The sequence below is a fragment of the Brassica napus genome, chromosome C6 (genome assembly GCF_020379485.1).
Source record: "Brassica napus cultivar Da-Ae chromosome C6, Da-Ae, whole genome shotgun sequence".
Lineage (NCBI taxonomy): Eukaryota > Viridiplantae > Streptophyta > Magnoliopsida > Brassicales > Brassicaceae > Brassica > Brassica napus.
The window spans coordinates 41,383,502-41,406,281 of record NC_063449.1 but is presented as its reverse complement, the minus strand read 5'-3'; the positions used below and the strand labels follow the sequence as shown (position 1 = coordinate 41,406,281).

Below are 22,780 nucleotides of genomic sequence, written 5' to 3'. Positions count from 1 at the left end.
TTTTTCAGTTAAAAAAGATGCTTTTTCAGTTAAAAAGATGCTTTTTTCCTTATATTTTGTTGACATAAAATATGTTTATAGTTATACTATACATCACAAATACATTTTCTCATCAATTATACTACCAACACAAATTGTCCCGTTCACAAAACATACAATCTTAAAATTAATAAAATAAATTTAAGGAACATACACTAAAGAAAAAAGCCACTAGGCACTAGCAAGTTCGAGCTTCGAAAAGCTACGTGTCGCTCCCATGCAAAATTCTTAAGTGAGAAAAACACAAAAAAAAAAAAAATCAGAAGATGACGATCAATCAGGTGATCAAGATGCGTAATCTTGAGCTTACATTATAGTGTGTCTGTTATAAAAGAAGTGCATTAGAGATCGCGGAGCTACTCTACACGTGGCATGATGAGGATATGAGTATATAGAATGTTCGATGGATGCAATATTTTGATTCTCGCCTCGATCTTTCTCCCTCTCTCTAAACTGAAACAGGGGATTTTTAACGCTCTCTTATCTTACGGAAACAGAGGATCTCTCTTTCTCTCTGTTTCATCTTCCATGGAGAGTCAACATCAGATTCACCACGGCGTTGCTCCCCCAGAAGGAGAAGGAAGTGATGCCTTTCACGAAGTTTTCCTTCTCTGATCTTGAGAAGGCCACCCAGAACTTCGCCAACAAGAAGTTCAGCACAAATGCTTGGCCCGATCCTGAGAAGTTTGAGGTATTGTTTCTTGTTCGTTATTGTTCGCTTGGTGTGGGTTTTGATTCTGTTTCTTGCTGCGTTTCCCAGGAAGAGGCCAAGAGAGTTGGGGAGTTGAAACACAAGAGAATCGTCAGTTTGATCGGATGTTGCGCTGATGGAGATGAAAGGCTTCTTGTTGCAGAGTTCTTGCCAAATGATACTCTTGCTAAGCGTTTATTTCATGGTATGCCAAAAAGACTTTCACGATGGTTTAGAGAGGGACCAGAACTAACATTTTATTGATGCATCATTGTATGTATTGCCGAAGCGTTAGATTATTGTAGCACAAAAGGTTTCACTACATCATTCTCCAATTTGAGTGCCAACTCAATTCTGTTTGATGATGTAGGTCTACACAAAACATTTTTTGATGTCTATGTCTTTTGAGGTTAAAGATGCTAGCTAGCTAAACTGTTTTGTTTTGTCTTGTTTGATGGATATTGCAGGGTGATAATGCCTGTCTATCGTGTTTTGGTTTGATGAAAGAGAGTGAGGATGGTCAGACAACATCAGTTGATCAATTCACAAGTGTGGCTTACAAATTTGGTTGCGTCCTCTTAAACTTGCTTACAGGAAAGGAGTACCTTGTAAGTGACAAAACGATTTGACTTTATGGTCAACCTTGACTAGCTTAGTATTTAACGATTCATCTTTAACTTGTAGGATCATGCGGCGATGGTACATGGACAACATGATGTCACTGAGTTTTTGGATCCAAAGTTGGAGCGAAATTTCCCAACTGAAGAGGCAATTCTAGTGTTAGGCCTTGCTGCTCAATGCATGAAACAAGATAGTAACTACATACCAACTTCTGAGTTGCTTCAAATCGAAAAACAGCACCAAGAGGCATCACCTTCAGGTCAAGAGAATCCACCTTCACCTTTGCCAACTACATCACAAGTAAGGAGCCATTTGCCTAATAACTTTTCAAAACTTAATCAACACTTTCTTGTTATAACCTCTGCGCATGCATGTACAACTTCCAACTTATTGAATCTTTGATATGACAAAGCAGTGCCAAGGTCCTCCCAAAAAGCCAGCAAACAAGACTGCAGGCTCTCGCCGGTCTTGTCCTCGCCGCAGGCATAAGGCGACAACAACTCAGAATGATGAAGAGAGAGAAGCAAAGAAGAAAGCAACATTTGAAAAGTGGAAGAAGAAAAAACAAGCTGAACAAAACGCAAAAAAAGAAGAGAAACCTAAATCTAGACAAACCAAACCGGTGCAGGCGAGGAACAACAATCATACTCCTAAAGGTAACAACAGGAAGACGAGTTCTCGGTTCTAGAAGAAGCAGCATAATCTTCAAATCTTAGCTTTGATTGACACGACAAAATATGCATTAAAAGACTAGGAATTTGAATTTGTATTTGTATTGAAATAATGTCTTGCAAACTGTTTTAGTATTGCTACCAAAAATCACTACTTATCAAGCGTTGGCTTTGGTTATAAAAAAAAAACTAGTCCTTATCAACTAAGCTGGAGACGACAAATATGCATTAAAATGAATTTGTATTTGTATTGAAATAATGTCTTGCAAATTGTTTTAGTATTGCTACCAAAAATCACTACTTATCAAGCGTTGGCTTTGGTTATAAAAAGAAACTACTCCTTATCAACTAAGCTGGAGACGACAAAGTGGACACTTTTGAGACATTTGAATCCAGTCTTCAATGCAGCGAGTGTGGAAAACATGAGAACAAGGAGACGTAACGGTTGCTTCTCCTCCAAGGAAGAAATCTCCTTGACATATACAGCATGTACCAAACAAATCCATATCAGGGCCAAGCACTGTAAAACACTTGTGATTAGGATGCAACTTTAATTTGGAATCTATAGGTGGAAAGTAGTTGCAGCTTTTAACCCATCCCACCAAACTCTCAACATAAAAATCAGGAACCTGAGTTAAACCGAACTCAAAGATTGCATCTCGAATAGTCTTCATCAGTAGATCGTCTGACTTCTCTAAACTTCTATCTACCCTTTCACTAATCTTGGAAGTAATGGCCATAAGAAGTTTTTCTTCTTTTTCTTCCTCAAGCATCGTCTCCATATCCACTGGTGGTACCATTATTTTTTTCTCGACACGAACTAAGAGAAGAACCCATCTCTGTTTCGACCAAGTCTCCCTCTCGTTCATTACGTGGTCAACGAGTCCATGGACCACGCTGGCCTTGTCATCCGCTGTTAGCCTCGCCAGAGACGATATCTTATCAACTTCAAACGCCAAAACATCCTTAACGACTCGTGTCGGGGAACAAGGAACCCGGAAACAGTAATCATACTCACTTACTAACAAGGAACGAACAAGTTTCTTCCCGCCCCACTCATGCTCGCTCACGTAAACAACATCTACCTCGACCTCTACCAAGAACTGAGCGTAAGTAAGAGTCCCCTCGTACTCCAAACCCATCTCATAACACAACTCAAAGTAGTCCGGATTCACGGGTAAGCCATTACCAGCCGGTTCAGTGTCGTATCTCAGCCATGGTCCATACACATACGTTTTAAACCTGCGGGTTAAATGTCTCATCTTTGCAGCTTCTCCACACATCCTATGGTTAATCATACCGCAACGTTCACAGAACTCACCAAGATTCTTGTACTTAAACTGAACAAACTGACGTCTACGACCCTTACCATCAATGTAAAACCCGGGAAGGAGCGGTTTCTTCAGATTTATCTCAGCTTTAACCCAAAAGCATCTTGTTGAAGTGTCATATTCGTATAAAACTGGCTCATCACTAAGCCTTTTGCCAATCTTCTCAGCTTCTGCCACTGTGTAGTTAAAATAGGGTAGACCTGTTACCTTGACCCAGAAGCAAGCAACAGAGAAATCATTATCGGCCATAGAGATGTCTTGTGAGCATTCTTTGAGGACTAATATAATGCCATCAACGTTCCAAGGTCCATCTTTTACAACTTTCTTCTTGTCTCTCTTCTCCTCGAACTCAAATAAGATAATATTGTCCTTCTCCAAAGGAAGAACCTTCAAGCTGCCTGAAAGTTTCCATTGCTGCCGCAGTGTACTCTCTGTTCTGTCTAAGGACGGTGGTACGAGACTTGTGAAGAACTTTCCAGCCAGGGAGCAGCGTATTGGATGTGCCACAAGACCTGACCTGCATGCTTCCATCACCGTAGATTAGATTAGGGCTCTCGTTAGGATGAGATAATGTACCATAGTTTTCGTTTTTATTTATATATATATGTATAATTAAGTTTAGATCCTTTTATTTCGTTTGATTTCCTATTCCATTATTGGTGGTTCATAGTATCAAAAATACCAATCTAATATTTGATGATTTTGAATGGTTCCTATGAGCTAAGAAGATATATTTCTAATCCAGTATAAACACTTTTTTTGTCAACTAAACACTATAAAATCAATATATTACTTTGTCGTTATATATTAATATTTGATAAACTACTAAATACATAATTTAATAAATTTTCTCAACCCCAAACTTAACTAATTTAACAAATGGGCCTTAACGAATATTGCACTGGGTTGTGGTTGACTTAGTCTTCATTAATGGGCCTTCACTATCGAGAACATTGCATTATCACTTACAAAGAAATAATAATATCTTATCTTTTCTTCTTCTCTCTCCCTCTCGTCCTCTTCTTCTTCTCCCTTCCTCCATGGCCACAATCTCTCCGGGAGGAGCCTACATCGGAACTCCCACTCCCTTCCTCGGAAAGAAACTCAAACCCTTCTCCCTAAACCAAACCATTTCCACCTCCAAACCAACGGTTAATAAACTCTGTCGCTCTCACCTGAATCTGATCGACGCCGTTCACAATCTCTTCCTCGGAGTCGGAGTCGGGCTTCCATGCACCGTCATGGAGTGCGGCGACATGATCTACCGCAGCACCTTGCCCAAATCCGACGGCTTAACGATCACCGCTCCTGGAGTGGCCTTAGCTCTCACCGCTCTCTCCTATCTCTGGGCGACACCTGGCGTCGCTCCTGGGTTCTTCGATATGTTTGTTCTCGCCTTCGTTGAGAGATTGTTCAGGCCCACTTTCAGGAAGGTTGGTGTTGGATCATTGATAGGATTAGGCCCAGGCCCACTTGTCTTTTGTGTTCGATTTCATTTGATGGGAATTAGGGTTTTTTTTTTTGCAGGATGATTTCGTGTTGGGGAAGAAACTAGGTGAAGGTTCGTTTGGTGTTGTCTATAGAGCTTCATTGTCCAAGAAACGTGCTAATGACGTAAGTGATCAATCATCTTCCATGTGTGTTGTTAAAGCTGAAGTTACGATTTTTAAATTGATAGGATGGTGAGTATGTGGTGAAGAAGGCGACTGAGTACGGTGCGGTGGAGATTTGGATGAACGAGAGGGTTCGTAGAGCTTGTGGGAACAGTTGTGCTGATTTTGTTTACGGGTTTCTCGAGGTGGTTTTAAGCTTCCTTTGTAGATATGATAGTTTTTTTCACTTGAGTACTTTACTCATGGTTTTAGATATGACCATTTTGCAGAAGTCTTCAAAGAAAGGACCTGAGTATTGGCTGTTATGGAAGTATGAAGGAGAGTCTACACTTGCTGGTTTGCTGCAGAGTAAAGACTTCCCTTATAATGTTCGTATTTTCGATATTTTTATTTAATACTTTTGTTGTCATCTCTACTGTATACGATTGTCACATTTTGAAGGTTAATCATGTAGGTAGAAACTATCATCCTTGGGAAAGTTCAGGACTTGCCTAAGGGGCTGGAAAGAGAGAACATTATTATTCAGACTATCATGAGGCAACTCTTGTTTGCGTTGGATGGTCTCCACTCAACTGGGATTGTACATAGGGATGTTAAGCCTCAGAACATTATTTTCTCAGAAGGTAAAGTGTTCTTAGTTCTTGAACCTCTTGTCCAGAAATGAATCCAATGAAAGGATGAAGACACGCGTTTTGGTTGTCCACTTGAGCAGGTTCCCGTGCTTTCAAGATTATCGATCTTGGAGCTGCAGCTGATTTGAGAGTGGGTATTAACTACATTCCGAAGGAATTTCTCCTGGATCCAAGGTCTTAACTCTTTCCAAGTTTGTTTCATATATGTCAAGCTTTTAGTAGTTGTAAACCTCATGTATATGTATCTTTTGTTTTGGCTTGTTGGTTTCAGGTATGCAGCACCTGAGCAATACATCATGAGCACCCAAACTCCATCTGCACCTTCGGCACCTGTTGCAGCTGCACTTTCCCCTGTTCTGTGGCAGGTGCAAACTTAATTGTTGATTACACGAGCTTAGTTAACTATATAAAGCTATCCTAGTTTCATGAAATTTAAGTGTTGGATTTTAATGGTTGTTGTTTTGTCTCAAACAGATGAATCTACCTGATAGGTTTGATATCTATAGCATCGGCCTCATCTTCCTTCAAATGGTAAGTAACAATCCACCAATCGCTTCTAGTTTTTTTTTCTGAGTTTTTGACTCTTGCATGATATCTAGGATTGAAGTAAATAGGAGATACTGTTCTTCAGGTTTTTAGAGATGTTTATTGTGTTGTTGGTTGGGCCTTTGGAATGTAGGGGATACTCTAGAATTCATTGACCTTTATTACTTTTGGTTCTGTTGTTTGGATTGTTCTTTCGTTTTGTTCTTATCATCTTCCTTGTGTTGGGAAACGATTCAATCGTACTAAGTTAATGTTCTGACCATGCTTGTACCGTTCCCTAGGCATTCCCATCCTTACGGTCTGACAGCAACCTCATTCAGTTCAACCGCCAGCTGAAAAGGTGCGACTACGACTTAACCGCCTGGAGAAAACTAGTGGAGCCACGAGCAAGCCCTGATCTCCGTAAAGGGTTTGAGCTACTAGATCTAGACGGCAGGATCGGATGGGAGCTTCTTACATCAATGGTCCGGTTCAAAGCAAGACAAAGAATCAGCGCAAAAGCAGCTCTCGCTCACCCGTATTTCGATAGACAAGGGTTGCTTGCTTTGTCCGTGATGCAAAACCTGAGGATGCAGTACTTCAGGGCTACACAACAAGACTACAGCGAAGCTGCGAACTGGGTGATTCAGTTAATGGCGAGATCAGGGACAGAAAAAGATGGGGGATTCACAGAAACGCAGCTTCAAGAACTCAGGGTTTGTGGCTTATACCTGAGAGAGTTATAACGTGTGAAATGACCTAAGTAAGCCTAATGTCGATTCTTTGTATCATTATAGGAGAAAGAGCCTCGAAAGAAAGCGAGTGCACAGAGAAACGCTTTGGCATCAGCACTTAGGCTTAAGAGGAAGCTTGTGAAAACAGTTGCGGAGAGTATTGATGAGATTGCCGATGGCCGCAAGACCGTGTGGTGGAACCGGTGGATCCCCAGGGAGGAGTGAGCACGTACGGTATCGTCTATCAATGTTTCATTTTCACCTCAATAGTGTAAATCTCAATGTATATGTTATTAGCCTTTAGAAATTATTACTACTACTTGTAAAGCAAGTAACCGTAAATAAAAACATTAATTGTACCTAAATGCACACACATGGCAGTCTCTGACTCTGTTTCTCAAGTTTGAGTACTCTTGTGAATACTTTTGTTGATGTCATAGGAATTTGTGAAACCATCAATTAAAAAAGAAAAGGCAAGTTTCTTGAATAGCACGTTACCCCTTCGGGTTTTGGACCTGAGAAACCATGAGCTCCGCACGAAGAGTCAGAGAAGTTTCTGGTCATGCGAGATATTTAGCCTTTGCTGGCTATCGAAGTAAGTGCTTGTCTATTTGAAAATTGACAAAAGAATAATTCCGTACGCCGTTGAAGCTGGAGTCGTTTCTCACACTAAAGCTCTCTTCACATAGAGCACATGCCTCCGTTTATCATATAAGGGAATCATTAGTTAAAATGTGAAAAAGTAATTCTCTTTTTAGGTAATGGGATAGATTTTTTTTTTTTTTTTGTTTACCAGATAATGAGATATATATTGTGTCGAAATTCTTACTCATTGGAAGTAAATGAAAGAAAATTTCGCATTATTAATTGAAGAAATAATATAGTCATATATAGTATTTAAAGATCAATTTATTAATTACTAATTGCTTCTGACAAAATTAAATTTAACATGATATTAGAATCAGTATAAGTTGGATCATACTCTAGAAATATCGATTTTACAATTGTCTATGTATGATGGTACATGAGCGTGTAGAGATGTCAAAGAAAGAAAATAAATAAAATCGTATACTGATAGTAAAAAATAAAAATATAATATGTAAATAATAAAGTCAATTCATTCGGTATTAGTTGGTTTTGAGTTTGAAATTCATAATAGATTCACATAACAAACAAAATTTAGAATGGCTAAGAGATATGCACAACGATTTCGCTCGTAGATGGTTTAACTCAATATCTGCTTCTGAGTCTTGACCCACATGATGAATCTACTCTATCAACTCCAGCAAATTACTAGGCCACATGCTCTTGGTTAAAAGGAAAACAAAAGTAGCTGTTTCGCTGGATCTAAAATGTGGGAATGATCTCTCTCACGTTTATCCATTGCACATAAAGCACACGTACGTAACTTTTATATTAACTAAGTATACCTGAGTAATAAATTGTTAAAACTTAAAACTGGTTACAACCACGAGGGGTGAAGAAAAAGTTTGTTGATAAAAGGACGACAAGACTGAAAGGAAAGAAGAATGACAGAGACTAACTCACATAATCACATAATAAGCTATAGATTAAAAAAGAATGTAATTTTTATTTGTTATAAACTTGTTCTTTCAGACGACCAAAAGTTGAAGGCATTTTGTGAATCACGAGAACCTCACGTGCGGTTCCACTCTCCTTGTTCGAGGAGGACTTCACCATAATCAATGACAGCAGCGCGTAAACCACATCAAACAACACCAAACTCTACTTGGTTAATTGTGTAGCTAATTATATTAATTAACTTTACTCTTAGAGGAGTGCTGTATTATTAACTGTGATATAGCTGTAAGATGTGATTTTCTAATGTTAACGATTAATGTAACTTAAAATTAGGGTTTAATTACGTCTTGAAATCATACCAACCCGTTGTCGGGTTTTGCTAAAAAGATTGATTGAATCTGAATTATAAGAAGAATCTGTAATTTAAGACTGCCACCTAATTAACGCCTAACTGCTCCTCATTTAGTTATAGTTTGGTAATTAATAACTTCTCTCACTAATTTCGGCGCAATGCATTTTTTTGTATAGTCTCCATATCATATTGTGTATAGCAATAATTTAAATCTGACTCAAAAAATCCGATGCTTTGAATTTCTTCATGCATGTGCCTTCAAGATTTTGGAATATATCACTTACTAGCTAGAATTTGTCGATATGGAAATATCTTCAGGTTACAAAATTGATGAGTGAGCTTCCAATCAAAGAATTAAATGTTAGTTTTCATATCACAATTATTAGACTAGTGTTAGACTATTAACGTCCGGGGACCAAGTAGGTGTCGATTTTGGATGGCTAGTATTAGACTATTATTTAGTCCCAACAGTTTTGGTTGGTGACAATATTTTCTGACGTCGAATTCGGTTCTGAAAACAACTGATACATTGCACTTAGGATTTTTGTCAGATTAAACCGAATTAGGATAAAGAAAAATATAGGCTCACTTTATTCATCGGTATGGTTTTCATTTGTTACTGAAATGGTAATTTAGTAGTATTCGATTTTATAATTTGGGGGTTTGGGTAAAGTTTTCATGGAGATAGAGCATGTGATAAGATAATAAATAAACACATTTAGGGCAAAGATTCGCTCACGGTGGGGGTCCACGTGGGTATGGAGGGACACACTGTCCGGTGAGTTAGGGAACAGTGCACAAACCCCCGATGGACCCACTCGTTGCCTCTTTCGTGGACCGGTCTAGTTCGGTATGGTTCGGTTTCTGTCCTCGGCCACCTTTTCCCCACTTGTATATATATAGAGCACAATACTTTTCTTCATTCATCAGTCATCACATTCCTCATTATCATCCACACAGACACCCTAATTGTTCTCTCTTTCTCCGTCACATTTCACTTCCAAAGGATCAAGCGAAAATGAAGACGACCAGTTCGAGCGTAGGAGGAACGAAGAGGAAGATGTGGAGCCGAGGAGTGGGAGGAGTGGTTAGAGAGCAAAAGGCTAAACTTTACATCATAAGGAGGTGTGTCGTCATGCTTCTTTGTTGGCATGACTAACAAAAGAAGAAGAAAATCAAAATCATTTTCATAATCGGCTTAAGGAAGACTAACCCAATATGTAGTTCTTTTTTTTTTTTTTTTTTTGTTGTTGCGGATCTTCCTTATATAACTCTTGGGAAGAAGCTTATATGTGTTGGCTTCTATACGGAGCTATGCATGTATTTCTGTAGTTTTTTTCATCCCAAAGAAGGGTTTTTCGGATGTAAATTAGTAGCTAATTTCATTGTCTTTTGTTGCTGTTTTCTTCTTTCTGGTTGATTAAGTTTATTTTCTGAGATCTGGTTGTTACATTATATACCTTAAGGCCACACCAAAAAATTGATAAAGGTACAATTGTACTTCTACGGTTAGAATTTCATTATTATTTGCAGTTAAACGACCAAGAAAATATATACAATTTTACCAAAAAAGAAAATATATACAACTATAGGTGAACCAACTACTTTATTATTATTTTTCTCAAAATACTTAAAGAAGAAATGAAAGAAACAGGCTGCATGATCCATCATATTTTCTTCACCATTTACACATAAATTATAGCTGAGCAAAGTAACTACTTGCACGTAATATATATAAATATATATCAAATGTTATTAGTTTGACGATATCAAAGACAAAACCTAAAAAATTAGACTCAAACGACATTTAGAAAATTATATGTTCTGTGTTGTTCTGATCTCAGGTCTAAAAAATAGAAATTTCAGTACATAAGAAATGATTGTGGTTTAGTCCTTAATTCTTTTAATTTTTATGTGGTTCAAGTGTTTACAGAGGTAAATAGTATATTATTTAAATATTTTATAATTGGAAACCCAAATTAAACTTTAAGTTAAAATAGTTCAATGGCATGACATGAACGTCAAAAGTTTTTAAAAGTGGGAAGCAAATTTTTTTTTGTAAAAGTACGTAGAAAGACAAAGACAGTTTTATCATAGAGGAGATAATTAAGAAGTAATATCAACGAAGGAAATAGAAGAAAACATTTCATGAAGAATCAGATTCAAAAGTAATTTATCCAAAATTAAATCAAGTTTGATAAGTTCAATTTTGATTAAATTAGAATTATAAATAAAATTGATTTAATTTGCGTGGAAATTAAAATTTCATCTATAAAAAGTATACATGAACCAATGAAACAATTTATCGGTAAATTGATCAATGATCGCTTAGGATCATCTACCTGCACTTACACTAACAACACAAAATACGTTTAATTTCGATGCCTAAACTGCTTATTATAATTATTTTGTAGCCTAGCAACTCAAACAAACTTTAGTTATATACACCTATCTGGCATAAAGATTTAGGAGATTGGGGATTTAATTTATAATCATTGGTAACCCATTGTAGTAATGTATAGTCGACTAAAGAATTAAGCAAGTTGCGAAGGCCGTTTAGTAGTAATATTTTAAGTTGTGAAAGCCGTTGGGCCGTTTAGAATTAAGAATAGTTGGCAATTGCCCCCTTATATGTCACGCACATTATTATTGATCGACACCTAGTGGGAAAAGATTGAATATACAAGAGGATTTTGAGACCCAAAAACACAGAGGGAACACACACTGATTTTATTCTCTCGTCAGATAAAGTTCCAAGGGATTCTGATGTCTGTTGTTGTTCAAGTTTATCAAGAAAATAATTTTTTTTATCTATGTTCTAAAATAGTTGATGTTTTGATTAAAAACACAGGCATTAAAAACACATTTATTTCTAAAAATATTATTAAAAATAAAAATTAAAACTAATTTAATCAATCATCAAAAAAATTATATAACATTTACTGGTCACAAAATTTTCAATAAAATCAAAATTAATACTATAAAATATCAAAATCATCATATATTTTAAAACATTAAAAACTTTTTAAAACATCATCTATTTTGGAACGGAAAGAATATCGATTATGAAACAGAATAACATTGCGACTTTGAATTTTGTATTACATTTTCTTTATAAATGAAATGATATGATTTGATACCATAGAAACTTTAAGTTTTCTGATATATATAAACAAGGTAGAGAGATTCACAGCGCACATATAAAAAAGTGGTCTTAACAATTTTGTGAAACGAAAACACTATTGTTGTCGGCCACATCGAAGAGACGTCTATTCTTTTTTTTTTAAAGCGCACGCCAAGGAGCAGTGAGTAAACAGAACAATAACAAAAGCAGTTAGATTGCGCGCGCGCGCGCACACACACACTATATGCATGCCTTCTAATAATCGTATCACCAAATTTTATACCTACTTTTTGTTAATAAAACCGAAACACTGAACTATATGATTAGGTCATAGAAATTGGTTGTGTAAAACCAAATGACGATGGCTCTAAGATCATCTTCATTTTCCACTCCACTGCTTGCTTCAATAATAATGCTCAATTCCACCATTCCATTTTCCACTCTCTAATAAAATAAACATGTATTTACTCTATAAATAGATTAATCATTTTATATTTGTTATTTTTTTTATTTTTCACTATAAAAATAAAGTAGGATTGAAGCAAATTCAATTTCATTATGCATGTATTCCATTTTGAAAGAAAAACGGAGTTTACATCTAGGCCCTCTGAGTTCACATTTTGATATGCAGAGAGATGCATTTGGTTCAAGGGCATATGTCACGCACTCATGAGTCCAGAAGAAAGGCAGAGAGAGAAAGACATGAATTACTTGAAGCAAGAAAAAGTTGACCTGGTAACAACTATGTTTGTTTTTACAAAAGAAGAGAAAGTGCTAAAGGTTGATGATTGACATGTACGACGATGGCTTACAATATTTTATCTACATACAATGGGAAAAAACAATCGGATTCCAAGGTGTTGCATATATTATTTATAAATGCTTGCTTCATCACTAAAAAACAGAAAAAACAAACACGCAACGAACGAGAAGAAGAAGAATGTTTATATCTTCATTACGGTCGTCTGAAAATCTACACATCGTATACAGGCATGCGTTCCTCAATCAGGACACGACATATCGGACACTTCTTGCATTTCTCGCAGCACGTGCTGCAAACCACAAGTACACGACATAACAAAAATTTACAACATGAACGTAATTCAAGAAAACAAATGGTCTCAAATAAACAAGTGAATATCAAATCATAATATAAACCAAAATGTATTTGGTTTTTACCTGCAGAGGACGTGATGTCTACAAGGGAGTAGAACCACGTTGATGGGATCTTCAAAGCAAACTCTGCACAGAATCTTCTCCTGAATATTCCAACTTTTAAATCGTTACTACCATCCATGATTAAACAGAAAAATCTTGGAAAGAATGAGTGGTTGGGTTGTATTACGTTTTGAAGCTTCTCGTACTCTTGCTGGCTATAAGTGGTGATATCTGTTTGCTCACTCAACGCAGCTTGTAGTCTCCATATCTAGTTTCAAGAGAGATTCCAGATCTTTGCTTGGTTTCAACATGTTTTTGAAAAATTAAATGACTTTAAAAGTTCTCTTACCTCTTCAACAAGATCAGACTTTGGCATCTTCTTCACAACCTCTGGTGAGAATGTGTTGTATCTGAAATCATATCAGAGCCAAACATCAAGTGTAAAAGTAAAAAAAATCCACAGATTTGTTAGATGAGAGCAGCTTTACCCGGTGGCTTCTCCAGAGTAGAGCCTAGCTTGTTCCTCTCGACTTCCTTCATCGATAGACCACCACCCAAGTAACCTATATTTTACAGGTTATGCCAAGGGATTAATGTTTAGGACGTTTCTTGTAGTCACCAGAAGATTCACCATCAGCTCAGTTACCTTGCACCATGTTGAAAGAATCCCAAGAACTCACGAGCTGATGAAGTAGCAGTAAAGTATCTTCCGTAAGAACCACCACCACTAGTTATCAACAAAACAGACTTCTCCACCAACCTATATGTAGCAAACAGCACTCCAGCTCCTTGCAGCAGAAAAAGAGGCACAAACAGAACTAAAATAGGAATGTTTTTAGCAGAAGGAGGCGTCCCCTGGAGATTAGAGAGAGTTAGCTCAAAGGTCATGTTTCAAAGCTATGGATTTGTTGTACCTCTAAACGCATGAAAAGGATAATCTGAAAGGTGATGAACGGGATCTTCATAACATGTCCGCCAATATCTTGGAGACCGCAAATTCTATTACTGTGCTGATTCTCTTCGTCGGCGGTCACAACTAAACCTCTGTTCCAGTCCAGGTATCTCACTACCATTGAAGATGAGCTTGGTTCCGGTACGTGTGTGTACCTATGGATTGACTGGTTGCTCCATTTTGTACATACAAGAAACGCAAAGCACTCTGCTATTCTGTAAGATTGACAAGAATTTGAAGATGGTTCATACTACTAAAGAGAAAACAGTTTTTAATAGTTCAGAAGGAAAAATAGTTTTACCCAAAGTTTATAAATAAGTCCCACCATCCCAACGCAGCTACATCACCTACATAAGGCTCCAAACAGCAACTTCAAGATCACCTCTAAGGTTATATCATTAACTAGCAAAAAAAGTAGTGAAGTAAATGTGCAAACATACCACATAATTTAAGAAGAGTGAAGGTTGTGGCGGCGATGAAGAAAACCATTGATATGGAAACCCAGAAGTGCTACAAATACAAACAAACCAAACAATGTCAGAGTTTAAGAGGTTTGCAAAGTTCAGATGGAGATAGAGAAGAAGCAACTTTACAGGGAGTGTTTCCCAAATGGCTTCATCGCTCATAGTTTCTTCATCTCCAGGCATGAGTGTCCTGCACATTCTGCAGGAAAGAAGTTGCATTTTCAGTCAGTAGTCACTCATCGCCAAGGACAAAAAGTAAACAAGATGTGAAAGCAAAATATTATTTTAATCACACGCGGCACTCTGGAGAAGGGGTGAAACATAACCAAACCTTAAAACGTTGATAGAATACCTGACATTATCTACCAAAATCGCTACCTCGAATGCAAGCAACGGTAAGAATACAATCTTCAAATCAACAACTGCAACACAACCAAAGCTACCATAAAACACACACCATCAATAAGAAGACTAATGAAGTTATAGAGTACATACCATATTGATCTTCAAGATGAACACAGAGGAGGATCTCAAAAGCAACAAGCAGTGGCGTTGCCATGACAGAATGAAAAGGAGCCCACTGCCACAAAACCCACAACTTTATAAAGTGATTGCTAAACGAAGAGTAAAACATGATTAACCACAAAAGATGCCGTACATGCCGATCATGAGGCATAGATGGAGCAGGCAGAGAGAATCTACCACGAGCAATCACCGCATGAAACAGCCACAACGGTGTAAATATAAACCTGCAGAAACAAAACAAAGCCACAAAGACTTTAACTTTAGACATCACTAAAACACACACAAAGATCAAAACTTTATAGCTTCTGCACAAACTACACTTAGTCAAAACTCAATTACGAGAAGAATTAGAGAAACCCATCAAACTGATTCAGAGAATTATCCCAATTTTTGACAATACCAAAAGAGAAGTCAAGGAGAAAGAAACTGACCACCATGAACGAGAGACGACATGATCAAGCTTGAGAGCGAGAAGAAGCGTGAAGGAGAAGAGCAGACCATGAGCCAGAAGAGCTTGAAACGACTTCCAAACTCTTCTCCAGCTCATTACTCTTCTCTGCACCAACATTTTCTAAAAACCCTAAAGTCACTCCGAGAGACCCGAGCTCGAAATTGAAGATCTGATTGCGTGAAATTTGAGGTTTTTTCGCGGAAAATTTCAAGAAGACAAAACACAGAAGAGAAGATAGGAAAAGGATTGTTCTTGAAGGAAAAAGACAGTTTTTTTTTTCGACTCGTACAAAGGCTGAGTTTCCACGCCAAAGGCAGATGACAATAAGTGTTTTACGATAATGCCCTTTTTCTTTTTGCCTACTACTGTTGAAAACAGAGAGGGGTAATTCGGGAAACGTAAAGATTAGATTTATATTAAGGTTACAACTATTATTGGTTTCTTTGTTAAAAACAGTGGAGGTGACATGTCATTAGAAGTTTTGTCTTTATTTCCTAGTATATTCAAATTTCACATGCGTAAACAAAAAAAAAATAATGTTGTTTTTTACACAAAATCTTTAATTTGTAAGATTTTTTTTAATACATCAATGGATTATTATTGTAGCAAAACCAATCAGCTGCGGCTTTTACATTTAACTATTAAGAAATAAGAATTCTGTATTTATTATTTAAAATGAAAATAAATTAAATTTAAGCTTAAATAGGTACTGTGTGAAGTTTTTTTTTTAACGTCTTAACTTTATTGATATCAAATCAATGTAATATATTACATGAATCATAAATTACATAAAACATGTTAATAAAAAAATTTAATATAAATAACAATAACACGATGCTTCTTAACGTATTTGTAGGACAGGCTGTCAAGTTTTATTTCTCGTACGTTGTAAAGAAAAATCAATATAAGCGTAACTAAAATATTAAATGCTACAACTGTTCAATAATTTTTGTGAGAAGAGAAGTACACAAGTCTTTTCTCTCATTCCTCAATTAAAATATCAACGTCTTGTCGTGCAAGTAAACAATTCTTGGTTAGATATTCTTTTCTGATAAGATTGTTGGCAGTTGACAAACACCAATGGTTTAATATGCTAAAGTAAAGAAGAGCGTAAACAGTGTTAAACGAAACAGGTAGCATCTTCGATAGTCGTAGTCTTGTTTATTTAAAGTTTGCCTTGTTTGCGCAAGAGAACATAAACACACTCATCAAGAAATGAGGTTGTAATACTTTTGTAACAGTTTTCTCGTGCTCAACTAGGAACGTTTGACATAAAAATTCCGCAAAGTTTTTGTGTGTTTGTTTGTTTAATAAAGTAACTAGATCTCAATCCGTGCAACCGCGCAGATTTTTGTTTTTATTTATTTTTATATAAATATTTTGTTTTCAATTCTAAATTGGTATATATTATAATATATATGTGTCTATAAGTTTTTAAAACATAATAAGTTTACTGTATATTTTTTCATTGAATAGATTGTTTCAAACTTTCACATGTATTCGTATCTTCTTCTATATATATATTTTCGGATTATTATTTCATTATTAAAATCACAACTATATATATAAAGATTAGTAAAATATTTTTTTATTGTCATATCCAAAGATATTGTAACATTTCACAAATTTAGAAAGTTTTTAAAAAATTAAACTTTTTGCTTCATAAATCTATATTATCGTGTAAGTAATTAAACATTTAGTTTTCATTGGTTTAAGGTAGTAAAGATTAATCATTGTTAGATAATATGATTTTTGTTATTTAAAAAACAATCTTTATAATTTTAAAAGTTAACATCGAAAAATATTTAAATATTTAGCATATAGAGGTATAGTATTACAACATTAAATTATATATATTTAATTCATATTATCTATAAATCCAATGGATCATCTATTGTTTAAATTCAATTATTGATAGCCCAATAAAAATTTATGGTACGCTCAAAATTTAAATGATAAGATTAGATATTAAATGTAACATGACTTTCTAGAAATATGTACATTTTTAAAAAAATCACACATGAATCAAAGTTGTGACTTTTCTTTTAATATATAAGATTGCAGAGTCACGACATAAAAATATTTGATTTTTTTCGAGAAATTTATTAATCAAAAAGTAAAAAAAATAACACTCGGCATGTTTGAAAAAGTAAGATGAAGTTAAAAGCTATACTAACAAGGTGATGATGGATTATTACGTATTTCCACATTGATGAAGATTTACTTCGCTAATCAATACCATAAATAAAAATTGGGAAATACCCTAGGATAACACTAAAAAAGTTTCCGTCACAGATATAGACTAAAGATTAAAATGACCAAATTATTTCATTAAAGAAATAAATATACATTTATACCTTTAGGATTAACTAATCTTAACCTTAGGGTTTAGAGTCAATGAGTGAGATTTGGGATTGAGATTTAAAATTTTATAAAATAAAAAATAAATATTAAAAAATTTGAAAATAAAAATTTTAAAAATAGCTTCAAAAATTATTTTCGAATTATAAAAAGAAAATTTGAAAAACAAATTTTAAAAAAAAATTATAAAAAAGTTTGAATTTGAAAACGTATAATCTAAAACTATAAAAACAATTATTTTTTATATTTTTTTTATGTTTTATTTTTTATATATTCAGGTATTAGAATCCTTTTACTTATTAAATAAAGCAGTTTAGTCATTTTCTTTCTTGTGATCTATTTTTGTGATCAAAACTTGAAAATTGTTTATTTAGAAGAATTGTCCATAAAAAATTGAAGTGTTATTTACAAGAAAAAGGTTTAAGTGTGGTTTTTTTTGTTTTCCACTCGACCACCACTTTATCAACGTTTTGAAACGGTTGAATTCCGCTTGTTGGGCTTCGTTTGGGCTTTGATATTTTCGAATACTTTTTCTTTTTGGAGCAAAAGATTTCCCAATACATTTTTTCATAAAATTAGAATGGATCAAAATTTAAACAAAAGTCTGGTTTCAAATACACTATATGCAAATGTCCTTTTTCCCTCTCAATGCAGTGGTTAATGATACATTAATTTTGTGGGATTCAAAGACCACTTGGGTCCTGATTACAAATCTCCATAAAATTGTAAAACCCTTGTAAGTTTTGGGTTTGAATCGTTTGATGATATAAAATTAAACAAAGTCGAAGGTCATGTCTACAAACAGCCAAAAGAGGAGTCACTACTAGACAGTTAATATGGCCGTCACTTGGGTAAAAATGTTAAAGACAAATGAAATGCCAGTTAGGGTACGATAGTTACGTACCAAACATCATAATAATTAATAACGTCTTAAGTAGTTCACTTCATGATGCAATCTTACACAAATACGAAGTCGATTACGTAATCTCCTCGTCATGACCAATCACAGTCACATAGCATCTGTCGATCATGCATAAAAGGTGATATCTAAATATCATTTAGTCATCCTTAAGTACTTCTCATTAATGGAAGTTTCAATACACCGATGAATATGTACGTAATATTCTATTCAGAAGATCGTCTCCCTTTTTTTTTTTTTTTGATTTTGTTTTGTAACTAGTTTACGCCTTCGTAGAGTTGAGAAACACCAAACACGTGGGTTATTTTTCGGTTTTTTGTGTGTTTTAGGTATAATTCCCCAACGTTGGTTGTTAATGAAAAACAGATATAATATATTAATTCTTTGCACGAAAAAGATTAAACAAGAGACACGTAAATACACAAGGCAAAAGAGTCAGAGAGCCATCAACGTACAAAGTCCAGAATCCAAATCTTGTCTCTTTTTGTCTAGAATCAGTTAATGACACACATCATCTTTGGTACGTTTCCTGTTCTTCTTCAGTGTCTCTTTTTGGTTGCACTTCAACAATTGCAACAAAAGAAAACCCTCCAAAATAAAACTCAAACCCCACGGAGAAATGTTGCAAAACCCATGCATCATCTTTTGGCGGATACATATTTAGGTGAGGAAAATAATCATATAGCCAACTCTCAACGAAACAAGCAAAAGAAAGTACATTTAGAACCAAACAAAGCGCCAAGGGATACAAATATCTCACGTTATACATACACACACACACAAACACACATATCCATATTATAACGTGACAAACATACATTCATTTCCATAGAACACACACGTAAATACGCAACTAAAAATTGATTACCTGTGATGTTGTTGTTGTTCGAGGATGGTAATACTGTTGTGACTACTCATTCTCTGTCTCTTAGCATTCCCAGAAGAAGACGTTTCCTCAACGCTGCTCTTGTCCATCACCGCCTTCAAAGCTTCCTCTATCGTCCCTATACAATACTCTTCCATCTCCTCCTCGCCCGAACTCTCGTCTCCCGTGACAAACAAAACGTTCTTGACTCGTCCACCTACGGTCGTTATCTCCGCCTTGAGCGTTTTGAGACGCATCGCTTTCAACGTTTTGATCATGTCCGGCAATAGATCCGACCTGTCTTCGCAGCAAAGCGACGCTTTAATCACGAATCTGCCATCTCCAGTTTCTTCCTCCTCCGTGAAAGCTACAGTTAACTCATCGTTCTCCGTTGGAACCAAGTTTGTCTCCGAGATCACCGAAGTCTCTTTCTTCAACTCCTTCACGTGTTGAATCACTTCCGCTAGTAACGACGCTTTATCAGTCTGCATAATGCATACCAAAAAGATAAACATATTATAATCCCAGGCATGAGATAATCACAAACATAAATTTGTTATTATCGAGGAGAACATCATGTGGTCGACGAAGTGATGATTTGGTTTGCTTTTATTCTTTTTGAGCGACGCCGTTTGTTTCTCTTTATTACATCAACTAAGCATGAAGCGACATCGACGTTCCATATATTCCCACACTTTTTATTTATTTTACAGTTCCTGACTGATTCTTTCCTCGGGAATATAACAAATACCTAGAAGATTCATGATTCAAGAGAAAACCTTTGAATAACTTAGTTCCTTTTATAAAACCTAAATGTTAAAAGTAAATAAAAAAGAGACAAAATGTGACATGAACTTTCATGTCACAGCTGCTATGTTTGTCCATTTCAACTCTCCGTTGTTTGTAATATTCTTTAATATTACTAATTACGTTTTGCATCTTAATGGTGTGTCATGGTCATGATCATGAATGTGTAATCTATGAGAAAATTTGAAGTAACAAAAAAGTTGCGACTTACTTTAGTGGTGTTTGGTAATATGCTACGGAGCTTAGCAAGATGATTGTTGATCCTCTCTCTACGTCTTCTCTCGGCTTCACTGTGACTCTTTGAAGCAGCCAAAGCTTTGGCATCCATGATCTCTTGTGCTGTCATCTTCCCTAACTCAGCTTGTAATCCGAAAGGGCCTGACCCGGCTTGCACTACGGGACCTAAAGCTTCGGACAAGATCCGAAGCTGTTCGTGATGATGATGTGTTGCTGGCGTGGCTCCACCAAAACCCTCGTACCCAAACTGTAGCCCCTGATGATGAGCTCGACTTCTATGGAAGAAACTCCCGTAGAAAGATGCTGGAGAGGGAGGAGGAAACGGATCGAACGGTGGTTGGACCAAAGTAGGCCATATTGGGGAAACGGAATCTTGAGAGAAGATAGTGGATCCGGATCCGACGTTATTACTTGGACCTCCGAAAGATTCGGATTGAGAAGGATCTTGGTGATGATTAGGGGAGATAAGTTGGTGGAAGAAGAGGTCACTTTGGTAATTTCCTATGTTGTTCATGGCTCCTGAACTTTCTACTTCTTCTTTCTTTGCGCACATCACTAGTTTCTATGAAGACATAAAAGTCTCCATCTTTCTACTCTCTTTCTCCTCTTCCTCTCTCTCTCTATCTCTATATATATTTATATTTTATATTTATGTATATGTGTGTTTGTAATAGTACGGAAAGCTGGTTAAAAGAAGGTAGGAGTTTAGAGAGTTAAAAAGAGACAAAAGCTTGCTTTCAAATGCAGATTTATGTAGGAGCACTTATATTGTTCCAAAAATATATATAGAGTTTGCAACTTGTATGTTTGTGTTGTGGTGGAATTATTAAAAAAGGCAAAAAGGTTAATGGGTTTAAGTTTCTTTAGATTATCCATCTCTTTAACCTACGCATGTAGATCTAACACTTCATTGTCGATATATAATTTGTATAAGAAAAACAGTTTATATCTTTACTTGCACAGGTACCTAACAAATGGGTTGGAATGATTATTAAAAACTGTATGTGTAGTAGACCACTAAACTTAGTTATTATTTTTTTTTGTTTATGATTTCGGGTAATGACATGTCTATGATATTAGTTAAACTAATCTTTGAGAGAAGAGTGTTGATAAAAAAAAAAAAATCTTTTTGGAACAATATAAGTGCTCCTACATAAATCTGCATTTGAGAGAAGAGTAGCCTACATTTTTTTTTTTCAGAACATGCAAATAGGCCGTAAACAAAAACTCATATCCGCGTGAATATCTATGAATGATGTGTTGTAGTTTTGCACATCAGGTAAATCAAACTCAAAATGTATTAGTGTTTTAAGTTTGTTACCTTATCACTCGACCACAAGGTCCCATACATTATTAGTTGGGTTGTGTATGCACATAACATGTTGTAGAAAAGTTGTCCAAAAATGTTGTAGAATAGTGTTCTGTCTTTTTTCATTGATTAAAACCGTAATACAAATGACTAGCAATCGGTTTACTATTGATTTAAAACGACGTTATTACAAAATACGTGATCGTTCAAAATTAATATTAAGCAAAATAGAGCATTACATTTGATATTCTCCAAGATGGCATAAAATATGACCTTTACATCATCAAATCGTCTACATTCGATACTGAGAATGAGGTTTTGATTGAGCTGGAAATATTGAAGGCTATTCTTATTACTCTGTTAGAATATACGCAAGCTAATTTATTTAGAACCACCACATGATCTAGGACAACTTATCTTTTGTCTTATCTAATTATATTTTCCATAAGCTTTTAAGAAAAAAATATATTTCCATCAGATATATATCGAGAATAGTGATAAACAAACATAAAAAAGGAGAACCCAAATTTTATTAGAACTTGGGAATTTTTTTTTAAAAACGAAAAATGAGAGGCTTGAATGAAGTTTAAGTTTATATGCATTAAGATGAAATTTAACTTTATATGCATTAAGATTCAATTTTCATAGTAGAAAACATGAACTTCTAGGCGTCTAGCTATGTAAATTTGTTTGTCTTTTCAGTGTTTCATATATATGTATATTTAGATTATGTACAATCGGTTTGGAGTAAACTTTACGTAGGAAAGAAGTGGGTTTTGAATACTATGAGCATTTGTGTTACAAAAAAAAAAAAAGAATACTATGAGCATTTTTCTAAAACTTCCAAATTCACAAAA

General features: G+C 35.4%; 6 protein-coding genes across 7 annotated transcripts; 3 read left to right on the top strand and 3 right to left on the bottom strand.

Annotated features, from left to right (window-relative positions):
- Nucleotides 1–305: 305 nt before the first annotated feature.
- On the top strand, nt 306–2,039 carry LOC106403508 (probable inactive receptor-like kinase BSK12). The gene is made up of 7 exons (XM_048759929.1): nt 306–333; nt 537–730; nt 800–935; nt 1,020–1,096; nt 1,198–1,338; nt 1,415–1,651; nt 1,767–2,039. The coding sequence occupies exons 1-7, from the start codon at nt 306–308 to the stop codon at nt 2,037–2,039; spliced, it is 1,086 nt and encodes a 361-aa protein (XP_048615886.1).
- Nucleotides 2,040–2,269: 230 nt separating this feature from the next.
- Nucleotides 2,270–3,989, bottom strand: LOC106403509. The gene has a single exon (XM_022704441.2). The coding sequence runs from the start codon at nt 3,882–3,884 to the stop codon at nt 2,367–2,369; it is 1,518 nt and encodes a 505-aa protein (XP_022560162.2). The 5' UTR covers nt 3,885–3,989; the 3' UTR covers nt 2,270–2,366.
- Nucleotides 3,990–4,268: 279 nt separating this feature from the next.
- On the top strand, nt 4,269–7,258 carry LOC106405931 (serine/threonine-protein kinase STN7, chloroplastic). Its single transcript, XM_013846488.3, has 10 exons — nt 4,269–4,786; nt 4,881–4,967; nt 5,032–5,151; nt 5,236–5,334; nt 5,421–5,589; nt 5,679–5,772; nt 5,870–5,963; nt 6,073–6,129; nt 6,426–6,839; nt 6,921–7,258. The coding sequence occupies exons 1-10, from the start codon at nt 4,394–4,396 to the stop codon at nt 7,080–7,082; spliced, it is 1,689 nt and encodes a 562-aa protein (XP_013701942.2). The 5' UTR covers nt 4,269–4,393; the 3' UTR covers nt 7,083–7,258.
- Nucleotides 7,259–9,661: 2,403 nt separating this feature from the next.
- LOC106405176 (small polypeptide DEVIL 5) lies at nt 9,662–10,190 on the top strand. The gene has a single exon (XM_013845765.3). It carries the CDS (start codon nt 9,770–9,772, stop codon nt 9,908–9,910), a length of 141 nt encoding a protein of 46 aa, XP_013701219.1. The 5' UTR covers nt 9,662–9,769; the 3' UTR covers nt 9,911–10,190.
- Nucleotides 10,191–12,647: 2,457 nt separating this feature from the next.
- On the bottom strand, nt 12,648–15,702 carry BNAC06G29610D. Of its 2 annotated transcripts, none has more exons than XM_013843267.3 (14): nt 15,406–15,702; nt 15,108–15,198; nt 14,945–15,029; nt 14,781–14,871; nt 14,579–14,648; nt 14,426–14,495; nt 14,287–14,332; nt 13,948–14,200; nt 13,680–13,888; nt 13,522–13,596; nt 13,383–13,443; nt 13,221–13,301; nt 13,055–13,134; nt 12,648–12,927 (listed from the first exon to the last, which is right to left on the bottom strand). In XM_013843267.3, the coding sequence occupies exons 1-14, from the start codon at nt 15,540–15,542 to the stop codon at nt 12,849–12,851; spliced, it is 1,428 nt and encodes a 475-aa protein (XP_013698721.1). In that variant the 5' UTR covers nt 15,543–15,702; the 3' UTR covers nt 12,648–12,848. The 2 variants fall into 2 exon arrangements, with proteins under 2 accessions (XP_013698721.1, XP_013698722.1); XM_013843268.3 differs by having other exon boundaries at nt 14,802–14,871; nt 15,406–15,701.
- Nucleotides 15,703–19,364: 3,662 nt separating this feature from the next.
- LOC106402673 (transcription factor bHLH30) lies at nt 19,365–21,369 on the bottom strand. Its single transcript, XM_013843457.3, has 2 exons — nt 20,589–21,369; nt 19,365–20,055 (listed from the first exon to the last, which is right to left on the bottom strand). The coding sequence occupies exons 1-2, from the start codon at nt 21,165–21,167 to the stop codon at nt 19,570–19,572; spliced, it is 1,065 nt and encodes a 354-aa protein (XP_013698911.2). The 5' UTR covers nt 21,168–21,369; the 3' UTR covers nt 19,365–19,569.
- Nucleotides 21,370–22,780: the final 1,411 nt, after the last annotated feature.